Here is a 17,763-nt window from a genome sequence, read left to right as displayed (position 1 = left end):
ATAGGAGAAGTTGCTAGTGACGTCTAGTTGAAAACTCTAGAGATAGAATACAAGGTATCATTCCTCCAGTTTGTAGGTGGCCCCAATTTGGCAGTATGAAGTTGTGGACGGACATGTCAGTGTGGCAATAGTGTGTGGAATTGAAGTGGTTGGCCAATAGGAGGTCCTTCCTGTTGCAGCAGACAGAGCAAAGATGTTCAACAAAATGATCTCCCAGTCTGTGTGCAGTCTCCCTGATGTAGGGACCAGATGCCGTAACGTGACCGCGACTAAGATGTTCATCAAAATGATCTCCCAGTCTGTGTCCAGTCTCCCCGATTTATGGACCAGATGCCCCACAAGATTGCAACAGATTCATAAGTGAAGCTTTGGTTCACTTGGCTGGACTGTTTGAGGCCCCGGAGTGTAGAAAGGAGTCACAGGGATAGGTGCCAAGGGGACAATTGCAATGAAAGGAGGAATGGACGATGGAGTCCCAGAGGGAGCGAGTGGTCTTTGCAGAAACCTGAGAGGCAGGGAAGATGTGTCTAGTTATGGGATCCTGTTGGAGGTCGTGGAAATAGTGGAGAATAATGTTGGATACAGAGGCTGATGAAATGGTAGGCAAAGACGAGGGGAGTAAAAACACCAAAATGCTGGAAGAACTCAGCTGGTCTTTTCAGCATCTATTGGAGACAAAGACAAAGACATTTTGGGCCTGAGTTCTTCAAGGAGAATAAAAATCAGAAAATGCAGAAGCAGGATATATCAGAAAGTTTCAGAATTCAAACAACGGTGGGTGGGGGAAATCCAGATCAACAAAAGGTGTTAAATTGGATGTGATAAGGGACTAAGTAGAATTTATCATGTCTGTGGGAAAGGAGACAGGGAATTGAGAGATGATGAAGGAAGCAGGGGGTTGTGGGGGCGGGGGTTTAAACCAAAGCCAGAGAAGTCGATATTAAAGTCATCCAGTTGGAGGGTGCCTAGTCAGAAGATGAGATGTTCCTCCTATTTACGGGTGGTCTCAGTCTGACAGTACATGAGACCATGGACAGATGTGCTGGCAAGGGAATGGGATGGAGAATTGAAATGGGTGGGCACTGGGAGATCCACACTATTGCAGCGGTCAGTGCCGAGGTGCTCAATAAACTGATCTCCCAGTCTGCGTCCAGTCTCTCTGATATAGAGACCACAGTGGGAGCACCAGATGCCGTTGATGACCCTTGCAGATTCACGTGAAATGTTGCTTCACTTGGAAGGACTGTTTGGGGCCCCGAATGGTGCTGAGGGAGGAGGTCTGGGGGCAAGTGGAACATCTCCTGCAGTCACAGGGATAGATCCCAAGGGGATGATTGACGGGGGGGAGGAGTGGATAAGGGAGTCATGGAGGGAGCAGTCCCCGCAGAAGGTGGAAAAGGGATATGTATCTAGTGGTGGGATCATGTAGAAGGAGGTGTAAATAGCAGAGGAGGATGTGTTGGATATGGATGTTGGTGGGTTAGTAGGTGATGATAAACGTAGGGATGGAGGGGGCCAGGGCAGATGTGTGGGTATAGGGATGGAGGGAGCCAGGGCAGATGTGTGGGTATAGGGATGGAGGGTAATGGAGAATATGCGGGTGAGTGCTGAGTTGATGGTAGTAGAGGGAAGCCACATTGTTTGACATCTCTGATGATCTGACATGGAAGTCCTCATCCTGCGATGGAGATGGAGGAATTGAGAGAATGGAATCCTTACAGGTGACAGGGTGGAAAGAGGCATAGTCGAGGTAGCTGTGAGAGTTGGTGGGTTTATGGAAGATGTCTGTCGAGACTTTGTCTCATGAGATGAAGATAGAGAGAGAGATCGAGGAAAGAAAGAGTGTTGCTAGAGGTGGACAAAGTGAATTTGAGGTTGGGGTGGAAGTTGGCAGCAGTGGATGAAATCAACAAGCTCATCATGGGTACATGAGGCAGCTCCAAAGTAGTCATTGATGTAGCGGAGGAAGAGTTGAGGGACCTTACCTCTGTAGGCTTATAGCATGGGTTGCTCCATGTTGCCAACAAAAAGGCAGGCATAGCTGGGACCCATGCGAGTACCCATGGCTACCCCTTTAACCTGGAGAAAGTGCAATGATTCACAGGAGAAATTATTGAGGGTGAGGACGTTCTACCAGCCGGAGGAGGGTCGTGGTGGAGGGGGACTGGTTGAATCTATTGTCCAGAGATGAAGGGAAGATGAGGGGAACCCTGACCTTGTTTTGTCTGGGGAGGGGGTTGGGGGGGGGGACACTTGAAAGGAGCAATGGCAGATAGGAGGGAAATAAAGGACATACTGGTAAGGGCTGTGTTAATGGCAGTAGAGTGGAAGTGATGTTTTCTGAAGGAAAAGGACATCTCAGATGGAAATTAACATCAAAGAGTTTTCATTACGGCACAAATGTAAAATTTTGCTCAACAAAAATGTGTATATATATATATTTTTTTTAAATTTTTTTATTTTTCACACCATAAATCACATTAGCCATGATACACACTTTTTCCTTTTCACACATATACAGTGACATTTTCTCCCCCCCACCTCCCTCCTCCCAACCCACCCCCCCACCCCCCCTCCCATCCATTTAAGGTATACAATCTAGGATATATTAAACCAGTCAGACAATGTTGTCACTCAACAAAAATACACCAGAAATTCTACTGAGTCCATTCTTTTCTTTCCTTCTCCTTCCATCAACTTAGGTAATGATTGTCCCCGGTAGGTTTTCGCTATAGTATTTAATGTAAGGCTCCCATATTTGTTCGAATATTTCAATATTATTTCTTAAACTATATGTTATTTTTTCTAATGGAATACATTTATTCATTTCTATATACCATTGTTGTATTTTCAAATTATCTTGCAATTTCCAGGTTGACATAATACATTTTTTTGCTACGGCTAGAGCTATCTTAACAAATCTTTTTTGTGCATCCTCCAAATCAATTCCAAATTCTTTGTTTTTTATGTTACTTAGGAGAAAGATCTCTGGATTCTTTGGTATATTGTTTTCTGTTATTTTATTTAATATCTGATTGAGATCTTCCCAAAATTTTTCTACTTTCTCACATGTCCAGATTGCATGAATTGTTGTTCCCATTTCTTTTTTACATCGAAAACATCTATCAGATACTGTTGGGTCCCATTTATTTAACTTTTGAGGAGTAATGTATAGTCTGTGTATCCAGTTATATTGTATCATACGTAACCTTGTATTTATTGTATTTCTCATCATTCCAGAACATAATTTCTCCCATGTTTCCTTTTTTATCTTTATATTTAAATCTTGTTCCCATTTTTGTTTAGTTTTACCATTTGTTTCCTCATTCTCCTTTTCTTGCAGTTTAATATACATATTTGTTATAAATCTTTTGATTATCATTGTATCTGTAATCACATATTCAAGGTTACTTGCCTCTGGCAAACTCAAACTGCTTCCTAATTTATCCTTCAAGTAGGATCTCAATTGGTAATATGCCAGCGCTGTATCTTGAGTTATATTGTACTTATCTTTTATTTGTTCAAAGGATAAGAATCTATTTCCTGAAAAACAATTTTCTATTCTTTTAATCCCTTTTTTTTCCCATTCTCTAAAGGAAAGGTTATCTATGGTAAAAGGGAGTAACTTGTTTTGCATCAATATTAGTTTTGGTAATTGATAATTTGTTTTATTTCTTTCTACATGAATCTTCTTCCAAATATTGAGGAGATGATGTAATACTGGAGAACTTCTATGTTGTACCAATTTTTCATCCCATTTATATAATATGTGTTCAGGTATCTTTTCCCCTATTTTATCTAATTCTAATCTCGTCCAGTCTGGTTTTTCCCTTGTTTGATAAAAATCTGATAGGTATCTTAATTGTGCGGCTCTATAATAATTTTTAAAGTTTGGCAGTTGTAAGCCTCCTTGTTTATACCATTCTGTTAATTTATCTAGTGCTATCCTCGGTTTCCCCCCTCTCCATAAAAATTTCCTTGTTATTTTCTTCAACTCCTTGAAGAATTTTTCTGTCAGTTGTATTGGCAATGCCTGGAATAAGTATAATATCCTTGGAAAAATGTTCATTTTAATACAGTTTATCCTTCCTATTAGTGTTAGTGGCAAATCTTTCCAATGCTCTAAATCGTCCTGTAATTTTTTCATTAGTGGATAATAATTGAGTTTATATAGTTGGCCGAGATTTTTGTTTATTTGTACACCTAGGTATCTTATTGCCTACATTTGCCATCTAAATGGAGATTCCTTCTTAAATTTTGAGAAATCTGCATTATTCATTGGCATTGCTTCACTTTTATTTACATTTATCTTGTAACCCGACACTTCTCCATATTCCTTCAATTTCTTATATAATTCTTTTATTGATAGTTCTGGTTCTGTTAAATACACTATAACATCATCCGCAAATAGACTGATTTTATATTCCTTGTCTTTTATTTTTATTTCTTTTATATTATTATCTATTCTTATCAATTCTGCTAGTGGTTCTATAGCTAACGCAAACAATAAAGGTGATAGTGGGCATCCCTGCCGCGTTGACCTGCTTAAGTTAAATTGCTTTGATACATGTCCATTTACTGTCACTTTCGCTAACGGTCCATTATATAATGCTTTAATCCAATTAATATACTTCTCCGGTAAATTGAATTTTTGCAATACTTTGAACAAATAATTCCATTCTACTCTGTCAAAGGCCTTCTCTGTGTCTAAAGCAACTGGTACTGTAGGTGCTTTATTTCCTTCTACTGCATGAATTAAGTTAATAAATTTACAAATATTGTCTGTTGTGCGTCTTTTTTTGATAAATCCAGTTTGGTCTAAATTTACCATTTTCGGTACATGCTCTGCTAATCTGTTTGCTAATAGTTTAGCTATTATCTTATAATCTGTGTTTAGTAAAGATATTGGTCTATATGACACTGGTAAGAGTGGATCTTTCCCTTGCTTTAGTATTACTGTAATTATTGCTGTTTAACATGAATCTGGTAAGCTTTGTGTTTCATCAATCTGGTTGATTACATCCAGGAGGGGCGGAATTAATAAGTCTTTAAATGTTTTGTAGAATTCTATTGGGAATCCATCCTCTCCTGGTGTCTTATTATTTGGTAATTTTTTAAATTATCTCTTGTATTTCTACTATTCCAAATGGTTCTGTTAATTTATTTTGTTCCTCTATTTGTAGTTTTTGGTAGTTCAATTTTAGTCAGAAATTCATCTATTTTCCCTTCTTTCCCTTCGTTTTCAGTTCGGTATAATTGTTCATAGAATTCTCTAAAGTTTTCCTTAATTTCTTTTGGATTATATGTAATTTGTTTGTCTTTTTTCCTTGATGCCAATACCATTTTCTTAGCTTGTTCTGTCTTAAGCTGCCATGATAGGATTTTGTGCGTTTTTTCACCCAGTTCATAATATTTCTGTTTTGTCTTCATTATATTCTTCTCCACCTTATATGTTTGTAGTGTTTCATATTTTATTTTTTTTATCCGCCAATTCTCTTCTTTTAGTTGTATCTTCCTTCATTGCTAATTTTTTTTCTATATTTGCTATTTCCCTTTCCAACTGCTCTGTTTCCTGATTATAGTCCTTCTTCATCTTGGTTACATAACTTATTATTTGCCCTCTAATGAATGCTTTCATTGCATCCCATAGTATAAACTTATCTTCCACTGATTCCGTATTTATTTCAAAATACATTTTTATTTGTTTTTCAATAAATTCTCTAAAATCCTGCCTTTTAAGTAACATGGGGTTTAATCTCCATCTATACATTCTTGGAGGGATGTCCTCTAGCTTTACTGTCAATATTAAGGGTGAATGGTCCGATAGTATTCCAGCTTTATATTCTGTTTTTCTTACTCTATCTTGCATACTAGCTGATAACAAAAATAGGTCTATTCTTGAGTATGTTTTATGTCTAGCCGAGTAATATGAATATTCCTTTTCTTTTGGGTGTTGTTTCCTCCATATATCCAAAAGTTTCATTTCTTCCATTGATTTAATTATAAATTTGGTTACTTTGTTCTTTCTGTTAATTTTTTTCCCAGTTTTATCCATATTTGAATCCAAATTCAGGTTGAAATCCCCTCCTATTAATATGTTCCCTTGCGTATTTGCTACCTTCAAAAAGATATCTTGCATAAACTTTTGATCTTCTTCGTTAGGTGAATATACATTGAGTAGATTCCAAAACTCCGAATATATCTGACATTTTATCATTACATATCTCCCTGCTGGATCTATTATTTCCTCTTCTATTTTAAATGGCACATTTTTACTAATTAATATAGCCACTCCTCTTGCTTTTGAATTATACGATGCTGCTGTTACATGTCCTACCCAATCTCTCTTTAATTTCTTGTGCTCCAATTCAGTTAAGTGTGTTTCTTGCACAAATGCTATATCAATTTTTTCTTTTTTCAGTAAATTTAGCAGTTTCTTCCTTTTAATTTGGTTATGTATTCCATTAATATTTAAAGTCATATAGTTCAACGTAGCCATTTTATACTTTGTTTATCTTCCCTTTCCGTTTTTCCATCATTACCTTTCCTCCTTTTCCATTTCTGTTTTCTTATTTTAAACCCTTCATAAGACAACATTCCTAAAACATCAAACATTTTCCTTATTCTCCTATTTAAAACTTCTTTAGCCCCAATCTCCAATCTCCCCTTCCCCTCCTGTGTTGTCCTTTATCCCTTGTCGGACAACCACATCTCCCCTCTCCATTTGGGTTTGTGAATTCACTCGCAAGCGTCAGCTGTTTTTGCAGTGACCGCAACTCCTTCCCACCCAGCCCCCCCCAGAAAAGATTTCACTTTTCATAGGTAACAAAGGTCACTCTTTTAGTTTCCTCCTTATTCCCTCTATTCCATTTCCTTCCCTTATTAATTCTTGTCTATACTATCTATATTTTCCTCTAAATACGGATTCATTCACGTATGCACATTATACATATACACATTTATACCTCTTTACCCACATACATATAAATCGTGGTCATTTTTACTCTCATTACACGTCTTCATCCCTCAGTCTATTTTGTAATTGTTCTGCAAATTTTCGTGCTTCTTCTGGATCCGAGAATAGTCTGTTTTGTTGTCCTGGAATAAATATTTTCAATACCGCTGGATGCTTTAGTATAAATTTATACCCTTTCTTCCATAAAATCGCCTTTGCTGTATTGAACTCCTTTCTCTTCTTTAGGAGTTCAAAACTTATATCTGGATAAATTAAGATTTTTTGCCCTTTGTACTCCAGTGGCTTGTTGCCCTCTCTTACTTTTTCCATTGTCTTCTCCAGTACCTTTTCTCTACTCTTTGCAGATGATGCCGCTTTAGTTGCCCATTCAGAGCCAGCTCTTCAGCGCTTGACGTCCTGCTTTGCGGAAACTGCCAAAATGTTTGGCCTGGAAGTCAGCCTGAAGAAAACTGAGGTCCTCCATCAGCCAGCTCCCCACCATGACTACCAGCCCCCCCACATCTCCATCGGGCACACAAAACTCAAAACGGTCAACCAGTTTACCTATCTCGGCTGCACCATTTCATCAGATGCAAGGATCGACAATGAGATAGACAACAGACTCGCCAAGGCAAATAGCGCCTTTGGAAGACTACACAAAAGAGTCTGGAAAAACAACCAACTGAAAAACCTCACAAAGATAAGCGTATACAGAGCCGTTGTCATACCCACACTCCTGTTCGGCTCCGAATCATGGGTCCTCTACCGGCACCACCTACGGCTCCTAGAACGCTTCCACCAGCGTTGTCTCCGCTCCATCCTCAACATCCATTGGAGCGCTCACACCCCTAACGTCGAGGTACTCGAGATGGCAGAGGTCGACAGCATCGAGTCCACGCTGCTGAAGATCCAGCTGCGCTGGATGGGTCACGTCTCCAGAATGGAGGACCATCGCCTTCCCAAGATCGTATTATATGGCGAGCTCTCCACTGGCCACCGTGACAGAGGTGCACCAAAGAAAAGGTACAAGGACTGCCTAAAGAAATCTCTTGGTGCCTGCCACATTGACCACCGCCAGTGGGCTGATAACGCCTCAAACCGTGCATCTTGGCGCCTCACAGTTTGGCGGGCAGCAGCCTCCTTTGAAGAAGACCGCAGAGCCCACCTCACTGACAAAAGGCAAAGGAGGAAAAACCCAACACCTAACCCCAACCAACCAATTTTCCCTTGCAACCGCTGCAATCGTGTCTGCCTGTCCCGCATCGGACTGGTCAGCCACAAACGAGCCTGCAGCTGACGTGGACTTTTTACCCCCTCCATAAATCTTCGTCCGCGAAGCCAAGCCAAAGAAAAGAAGATATCTTAGGAATTTTACTAAAATAGATCTTGGTTTTTGTTGTGGTTGTGGTTTAAAGGCCAATGCTCTATGTGCCCTTTCTATTTCCATTTCTTGCTGTAGTTCTGGACATCCTAGGATCCTAGGGATCCAATCTTTTATAAAATCTCTCATATTCTTGCCTTCTTCATCTTCCTTAAGGCCCACTATCTTTATGTTATTTCTTCTGTTATAATTTTCCATTATATCTATTTTCTGAGCTAACAGTTCTTGTGTCTCTATAACTTTTTTATTAGATTCCTCTAATTTCTTTTTTAAGTCCTCTACCTCCATTTCTACTGCTACTTCCCGCTCTTCCATCTTGTCCATTTTCTTTCCCATTTCTGTTAAGGTCATATCTATTTTATTCATTTTCTCTTCTGTGTTGTTTATTCTTCTTCTTAAATCATTAAATTCCTGTGTTTGCCATTCTTTAAATGACTCCATGTATTCTTTAATAAGAGAAAGTATATCCTTTATCTTGCCTTTCCCTTCTTCTTCTATTTCACTGTACTCTTCCTCTTCCTCTGGGTTGGCCATCTGTTGTTTCTTTGTTGCCCTTTTCTTCTCTTCTTTCTTGTTTTCATTGTCTTCTGTGTTCTCTTCTTGCTGCAGGTGTTCTGCAGCTGTCGTTGCCGGCTGTGGAGATCAACTCCCCAGCTGGTCACCCCTCCCGTCGGTGTGTTTTTTTGCATGCGCGGTTGCGCACTTTTATTCGGCTCAGCAAGCCATTTTTGTAGTCCAATTTCTACCGACCTGAGGGAGTGAGTTTCTCTCTCCACCGCGGGCCTCTTCGAACAGGTAAGGCCTTCTCCTTCTTCCTCCGTTGTCTTCTCTTCCTCTCTTCTTACCGTTGATTTCGATTTTTCTTTTTTTGTCGCCATCTTCCTTCCACCTTTATATTCACTTTTCTTTAACTTTTATTTCTGTGCCTTTGTGTTTTTCTTTGTTTTTTTTGACTTTTCTGGAGAGGGCTGGAGTTCACCGTCCGGCCACTACTCCATCACGTGACTCCTCAACAAAAATGTATATTTCATGAAGAAGTGAATGCTCATAAAAATGGAAACAGAAAAAAAAGAGATTGATGGATTAAAAACTATTAACAAGGTACAATCATTTACTGAAGCAGTATGATAAAAAATGACCTGAAGCATAAACAAATTGATGGGCATATCTGTAAAATGTTTGTGCAATTTTGGGTATTTTATCCTTAAATCAATGCTGATGCACTAACCTGCTGATGATTTTAAAATATTATTTAATAAGAGATTTATACATAAATATGTTCTACTATAATATTGAGTGGGGTCATTAAGTGTCTCAGCTTTTAAAGTTGAAAGGATGTGCTTTAATCTGAATGTAAATGTATAAATGAATAGTCACTCGAGATTAGAAAATTCTAACTATAATTTCTTTCTGCCTACTCTTTGTGTATGAATGGAAATAAATTCAAACTAAGCTGTCAATGTTGTGCTAATTAAAATATTAATAAAATAGGTTAGATAAATATCCAATGAAGATTAGACAAGGCAATGATGACATTCTGTGGAACGTCAACTTTAGAGGTCCTGACATCATAGATAGAGGACAACTGGAATGATAAGATGCAACACAGAAAACAATCGACAGATTGTCAAATTCCTTCCATTAAATCAATGACAGATTTAGAATGGATTTGGTAGACTGAGTGAAATCTGAAATCCAAACCTAAAGGAAAATAGGTAAACATAGGCAACTATGTAAATGGTTTTTAAATCTTATTGTACACCACCAGATTGAATGAATTCTATCGAGATGTTGAAAGGTATGTTCTAATCAAGTTTTCTGCTGCATTTATTGAATTCTCAATAAATAACCTGAAAAGACAAGAATTCCAATTGGCATCTCATAAGTCTTTATAAATCCTTTTTTGATTCTAAGTGCTGATGCTTCTCTTTATTTTTCCATCAGGACATTGCTTTGGAAAATTGCCAACTATCTTGCTTCGTTGCTGTTGTATTTTGTAATTACCTCTTATCCTACTGACAACCACCAATCAAGCTTGTTGAATCCAATGCTGAGCATATTAGGAACAGCTATGTTTATACTTGTTTGGCACTTCACCAAAGATTGAAAAGAATGAAACATGCTTTGGACAGTGCAAAGATGATGAGTAATTTTCTTCCTCTGAAAAGAATCACGTCGATGCCACAGGCAAGAAAAATCACCTGCTGTTAGCATATAGCAAAAGGGATCAGCATTTATCTAATTTGTATTATCATTTCGGTGCCCTTAAGGAAGCTCAATATGAATAGTGAATAGCAGTACATAAAACCTATCAGAGAGATATTGAACTCATTTGTTTCAATTCTTTTTCGTTTGCTTCCGGGACATCAGTCTTTTCTCTGTCGAGAGAAAAATGTATGGGGTCTTTTCTCTCGACAGAGAAAAGACTGATGTCTGGAAAAGACACCATCATGCAAATACACATTAGATACATTTTGGATTTAAAATCATATGAGTCAAAATTACACTTTTTAGTCTATAGTTAAAGTAAGCAACTTAAAAGTTAAATTTGAATATTTTCAAATTTAAATCAACTGAGAATACTTGACAATGCAATTATGTGATATCTGACAAACTTAATCCTTTGGACTCCAAATTTTTTTTAACCTTTTATAATATAGGCTCTGGACTGGGCCCATGCGTAAACCTTTACAGTAGTAAATTACACCACAAACCAGCCATTGGAAGGGTATTAAAACCAGCCCCAGAAAACCGGGACATGGATAATACGCGCTTATTGTTTGTCCTGGAAAACTGGGACACCGAGTCCAAAGCATTAAAGATAAAATTACATTTTTGGACAACCTTTGAAGACACATTTTGGGTTACTGATTCCCAAAATAATGGTCTTCTTTGAATGAAAATTTATGAAGCTGGTATATTCAGGGCAATAGTCTTTTGTACATTTTGGTCAGAACTGAGAATTTTAGAACATGGAAAAACTACCAAGAATTTCATTGCTAAGTTATGGACAAGAATAATTCATTCACAGCTGGAATTTTAAACAATTTATCAGTTGTTTTGCCAAATGATATAAAAAGTTAAACAAGGATTTTTCTTTTAACCATTGTATTTAAAAATAAAGCAATTCCCCGAAAATCAATTTATTGCAAGAAAATCCTGTACAAATTATCTGGTGTTTAAAAGTGTAAAATATCCTCTACTGACAAAAAAAAAGCTCAACATTAGCCATTAAAGGCTTTATTGCCATTTAACACAGAGTGATTTATATCTATCCACCTGCCTTTGTTCTACCCATATTCTCTACAACCTACCTAATTTATATTGGTGACTTAACTCTTTTCCCACAACTTGCAATTTTACAATTCCAACATAGAAACAATTCAACATAAAAGGGGTTTAAAGTGCGTGTACACTTTATATTTCAGCTTTTATTATTATTTGTATTTTCCAGCCTTTATTTAGCACTCTTTTTCTCATCCCCATGACTTGTCTGTGGGAGAACTTGAATATTACTGGCTGGTCAGCAAGCTGGATGACTTCAGTTATTGGATTGCTGTTGGAACCAGCATCAAAACAAATCAAATTGCAACCAGGAATTGTAAGTTCTTTTGTAGGACTTGGAAATCAGAGGCAACATCACATTACGGCACCATTTATGGTTAATTATTCACCAGTATCTTGCAATTTTTGGATGGCATACTCATATTGACAAACATCCAACAAATGTGGTTTTAACCATTAAAATTTAAACTAATAATTTAAAGCATAGAAACAAATAAAATTAAAACAAGAAATCTGCAGATGCTGGTGTCTGACACAGTACGCAAAAGTACATCCCTCCCTTGAGAGAATTCATGAGCCACCTATGCAATTGTACTTGAGCTTCAGGCAAAGGTATTCCCAATGATTTTTTTTATAGGAAGCTCTAGGATTTAGAACTAATGATGATAGCACTATTGGCACTCACAGTGAAGTGTTTTAAGAGGCTGGTGTTGAAACTTATCAGGTCCTGTCTGAGCAGCCACATTATTCCATTCCAATTTGCTTATCTCAGCAACAGATCTATGGCAGATGCCATCTCACTGGCTCTGCACAAAATCTTGGAACACCTGAATTGTTCGGCATTCAACACTATCATCCCCTCAAAACTGATCAGCAAATTCATAGACCTGGGCTTCAATATCCCACTGTGTCATTGGACCCTAGATTTCCTCACCTCTAGTCCCCAATCAGTGTGGATTGGCAAGAACATCTCCTCTACAATCTCCATCAACATTGAACCACCACAGGGCTGCATACTTTGCTCTACTCGCTTTACACTTATGACTGCATTACAACACCACCATTTGCAGATTTGCTGACAATATCACTGTATCCTCATGTGGAACCCTAATGTGTGCTGGGAAAAAAGGTGATATCTCAGCATTCTGGAGGGAGATTGAAACCATGGTTATATGGCGTACTAACAACGATCTCTCATTCAATGTCACCAAAACTAAGGGGTTTATTGTTGACTTTAGGAAGGGAAAACCAGAGATGTATGATCCAATGATCATTGGGGGAATCAGAGGTGGAGAGGGTGAGCAAATTTAAATTCCTCGGAGTTACCAACTTGGAGGACCTGTCCTGGACCCAACATACTAATGTTATGAAGAAAGCATGCAACAGTGCCTCTACTTCTACAGGAGTTGGCAGAGGTTCGGTATGCCATCAAAAACCTTGACTAATTTCTACAGATATGTCGTGGAAGGTTTGGTAACTGGCTATATCACAGCCTGGTAATGGGGGAATCAATACCTCTGAGCAGAATGCCCTGCAAAAGGTTGTGGACAACACCCAGTATATCATAGACAAAATTCTTCCCACCATCAAAAAAATAGACAAGGAGAGCAGGAGCAGTGATCAAGGATGCACACCATCCAGGACATGCTCAGGAAAGAGGTACAGGTGCCACAAGAAATCTTGTGGTAGTGGATAGGCTTTTGATCAAATGGGCTTTTTTTTTTCTGGATAGTGTGAGCTTCTGATGTAAATGTTCTCTGAAGTAACAGAAAACCTTTGGTGAAGATGGGAGCAAATTCAGCCAGCGGAATGCCTTGTTCATGCTTTGCTCATAGGAGCCGTTTGAATAAAGTTGTGCTTGAATTAAATGGCGTTGACCAGGATAAAGAGCTGGTTGATGATGCTCACTTTTGGGGTGACTCCTTATCTCTACTTAGTAAGACCCCTGTCAGAGTCTTTATCTGCAAACCTGGGGGGGGGGGGGGAAGGTTAATTATCTATAATGTTATTGTTTGTCTTTTAAGTGGCTCCTTGGAGGGGGTGGAACCTGCAGTTGCAGCAAGTTAAATGTTTTCAAAGAATGTGACTGAAAATAAAATAAAATGCTTTAAGATTTAGATATTATTACAAGGGAAATTTGTTCAGTGTAAGTACAGTATAGTATTTGTATAGTATAGTATAGTACAGTATAGTATTTTGTATTTGGTCTTTTGAGCTGTTTATTCTTAATGTATTAGGTAAACATTGTAAGATCAAGTCTCAAGCAACCGCAAAAATCACTTATCTGACATCTACCAATCCCCAGAGGTGCCGGATACTGGGGTTTTATAGTATTAGACTCCTGCTGCACATTATACCTGCTTGTCAAAAGCCTAAACCCAAATACTGATCTGAATGTGGATATGTACTCTTATATATCTGGCAAGTTATAAATCAAAGGAAACCATATGCAAATAAGAAAGGAAGCTATTTGGTGAAAGCACTGAAGATGAATGATAAAGGTAAGGGTATCATTATTGTCACATAACAATACATTCAGAATGCAATTCCTTAGCTTTTGTCGACAGAGTCACTGCTTGGGCCAAGGTAATTGCCTTGAAGAACTTCTTCATGTGTATGTCCAGGATTTGAATTGACCAACCTCCAACAACCATAGCTTAGTCAGATGTCAATTTTCCTTCCAATTCTAATTGACTTAATTTTATTTGGACAGAACTTTCACCTCCATTTTGGAATTCTGCTACTGTGAGCATGTTAGTGCACATCAAAAGTAGAGTAGTCCACAAAACCACAATGATAAGTGCCTTTTGATTATTTTTCTTAACTTTGTTGATGAGTGATAGTAGATTGATGGGGTGGAATCAGGTGGGTTCTGTTTTGTGAAAGGACATAATTTTGTCCTTGCATTTTGTTTGACCATTTGTACAAGGTCCTTTTAGAATATAGTTAAAAATCAATTCCACTGTCTGGCTCTGTACACACATTATGCAGGCATACTGGGCAACTACAGCAATGTTGCACGCCCAAAGCAATAGTGAACAGAAAAACCGGAGGGCAGTACATTCCTAAAAAAGTTCACCGTGCTATTTTCCAGAAGGGCAAAGCTGCATCATCTGCCACTGCACCAAGAAATGTACATTTTTTGAAATGAGCCAACTTGGTGCTGTGGCAGGTAGGGTTCAAACATGGGGTTTCTAAAAAGATTAGCTTGTATATGAGAGGGAAGCATGCTCAAGGATTTGAAAGAAAATTCTTGGAGATGAGGGCATCAATTTGCAAGCACAGAGGTGGTCTCTTTTTTTCTCTATAAAGTGGTAAATAACACAACTTCGAATGGAATAGAGAAGCAGCATGAAGGAGACACTTAATATATTTTGTCTTTGAACAGCTTCTTGTGTGGCATCGTTTAATTCTCATGCACACAAAGATACTTCTGACCATTTTTGATGTCAGCACAATAATTGAATAAACAATCTACTAACCCCCATCTCTGTTAAATCCACATGATAAAAATATTTCAAATGTTAGTTGAGGACATTGTTGGGTCTTGTTGCCAGACTATGCCATGTGGAAATGTGCATTTTACTTCAGCTAAATTTTAAGGACACCTGTGCCTTGGTCTGAAGTGAAGGAAGAATTAGAAATTATCTGCACAACCGTATCTTAAATCAAAAATATTTCCTTCTGTATTCCTGTTGAAAACCCATCCAACATATTTAACTTGTTGCTAGTAAGACTTATTCATATGGCGGTCAAGGTGCAGGCCACACAAAAACGGCATTATATGTTGATCCACAACTGCCTTTATCAGGTTCAAAATTTTAATTTCAACAGTACCCTTGTGGAATTCAAATACTTGGCCTCTGAGTTAGTAGCTAAAAAAAATAACAATACTCTTCTGTAATGACAAATATTGATTTGAGATTCTCCAGTGTACCATTTTTGGCTTATTTCAGTACATACCCTCTGTGACTGTTTGGAGTTTTGATGAGCGTTCAGAGTCAGGAGAGTGCAAAGGTTCTGGTTCTTTCAAGCTTTCCAAATGTAAGAATGGATCATATTCAACAGAAGCTAAATCTGATAAATTCAGAGGAAAGTATCTAGGATTATTTAAGTATTGAGCTCCATATACGCAGCTATGCAGCACCTATTGATAAAAGAAAACAACAGTGATTTAGAATTAGGAACAACATTTATCATGAAAATGAAACATGAACTCTAAACTAAAGAAATGCAAAGGATGAGTCAGAACGCTTATATAAAGCGAATCAATTTCATTTTTAAACAAGAGAGACAAATGATAAATGTAGGTGTGAAAATTAATTGCCTGTTTAAAACAAATCTTTATTTGCAAATAAACACTGGAAATGATAAGTTAAAGCAGTGGACAATTTTGTCTTTTGTAGTGTGCCTGCCTGATTGAAATTTAACTGGCTCACAATGATGAGGAATGCTATTTTTAGAGAAGTAGGATGATTACTTTTAAGGATTAAAAATGAGTCTAGTTAAGACAACTAAAAGGACAATGATTAAAAAAAAAATAATGGATTTGTGACAAAAATGTGTGACACACTTTAGGAAAGAAAATGACTATGGAAAATGGAGAAATAACAAGATTTCAAAAGAAAAAAGTTCATAACATGCTTTTGCTTACTTGCAATTAGAAAATGACTGCACAAAATAAATATCAAATTTTAGAGAACAAAAGACAGCTAATTCAGGAATATAAAAAGAGGGGGAACTAAAAGAAAAAGTGTATATCATGGCTATTGTGATTTATGGTGTGAAAAATAAAAAATAAAAAAAAAAAAAGAGGGGGAACTAGATACCTTTTCATGCACTAATTGTGCTCAGTTATTTCACTCACTGTACCAATGATCTTAAAAATTAATTACGATGCAAAATAAAATGTTTCTGATACCTATTTTAATAAATATTCTGTTTAATTAAATACATTCATATTCTAAGAGATGACGTACTTTTCTTCTAAAAATGTTAAAATATTTAATATCAACACATTTTAGGCAAATCAAAATAAACACACATTTAGATATAAATATTGAAATCAGGGGAAGTATAGATGTCAAAATTTCTGATTCACAACACATTATATACACTTTACCTGAGCCTGCAGACATTGGTATTCTTTGTGGTCATTGATAAAATGAATCAGAGAGAAGTAATGTACTTAATTCAATTAAGTACACTATTATAATTATAGAACACTGCAGCACAGAAGCAGGCCCCTTTAGCCCTTCTAGTCTGTGCCAAACCATTTTATTTGTCAAGTCCAACTGAACTGCACCCAGTCCATAGCCCTCTCCAATCCATGTACCTGTCCAAATTCTTCTTAAATGTTAAAATTGAGCCCTCATTCACCACCTCAGCTGGCAGCTTGTTCCACACTCCCACCACTCTCTGTGTGAAGAAGTTCCTCCTAAACCTTTGCCCTTTCACCCTTAACCCATGTCCTCTGGTTTGTATCTCACCTATCCTCAGTGGAAAAAGCCTACCTACATTTACCCTGTCTAAACCCCTCATAATTTTAAATACTTCTATCAAATCTCCCCTCATTCTTCTACATTGCAGGGAATAAAGTCCTAACTTGTTTCACCTTTCTCTGTGACTCAGTTCCTGAAGTCCAGGCAACATCCAAGTAGATCTTCTCTGCACTCTTTCAATTCTATTGATATCTTTCCTGTAGTTAGGTGATCAAAACTGCACACAATACTCCAAATTTGACTCAGCAATATCTTATACAACTTTACTATAACATCCCAACTCCTATATTCAATACTTTGATTTATGAGGGCCAATATGTTAAAAGCTCTCTTTACAACCCTATCCACCTGTGATGCCACTTTCAGGGAATTATGTAACTGTATTCCCAGATCCCTTTGTTCTACCGCAATCCTCAGTGCCCTACCATTTACTGTGTATATCCTATCTTGGTCTGTCCTTTCAAAATGCACCACCTCACACTTGTCTGCATTAAATTCCATCTGCCATTTTTCAGCCCATTTTTACAGATGGCCCAGATCCTTCTGCAAGCTTTGAAAACCTTCTTCGCTGTTCACAACATCTCCAATCTTAGTGCCATCTGCAAACTTGCTGAAGCAATTTCCACATTATCATCCGGATC

The 17,763-nt window shown here is 37.7% G+C and overlaps 1 protein-coding gene across 12 annotated transcripts in view; it reads right to left on the bottom strand.

Moving 5' to 3' along the window:
• Positions 1–17,763, bottom strand: part of ralgapa1 (Ral GTPase activating protein catalytic subunit alpha 1) — a 251,767-nt gene that overhangs the window by 84,437 nt on the left and 149,567 nt on the right. For all 12 annotated transcript variants that reach the window (XM_069916813.1, XM_069916822.1, XM_069916815.1 and 9 more), the window contains one exon: positions 15,585–15,768. In XM_069916813.1, the coding sequence (XP_069772914.1) occupies positions 15,585–15,768 (184 nt within the window). The remainder of the gene's footprint in view (positions 1–15,584; positions 15,769–17,763) is intronic.

This window comes from Narcine bancroftii, chromosome 2 (genome assembly GCF_036971445.1).
Source record: "Narcine bancroftii isolate sNarBan1 chromosome 2, sNarBan1.hap1, whole genome shotgun sequence".
NCBI classification, from domain to species: domain Eukaryota; kingdom Metazoa; phylum Chordata; class Chondrichthyes; order Torpediniformes; family Narcinidae; genus Narcine; species Narcine bancroftii.
Note: the sequence above shows the minus strand (reverse complement) of the source record. Positions and strands in the feature narration are given on the sequence as shown.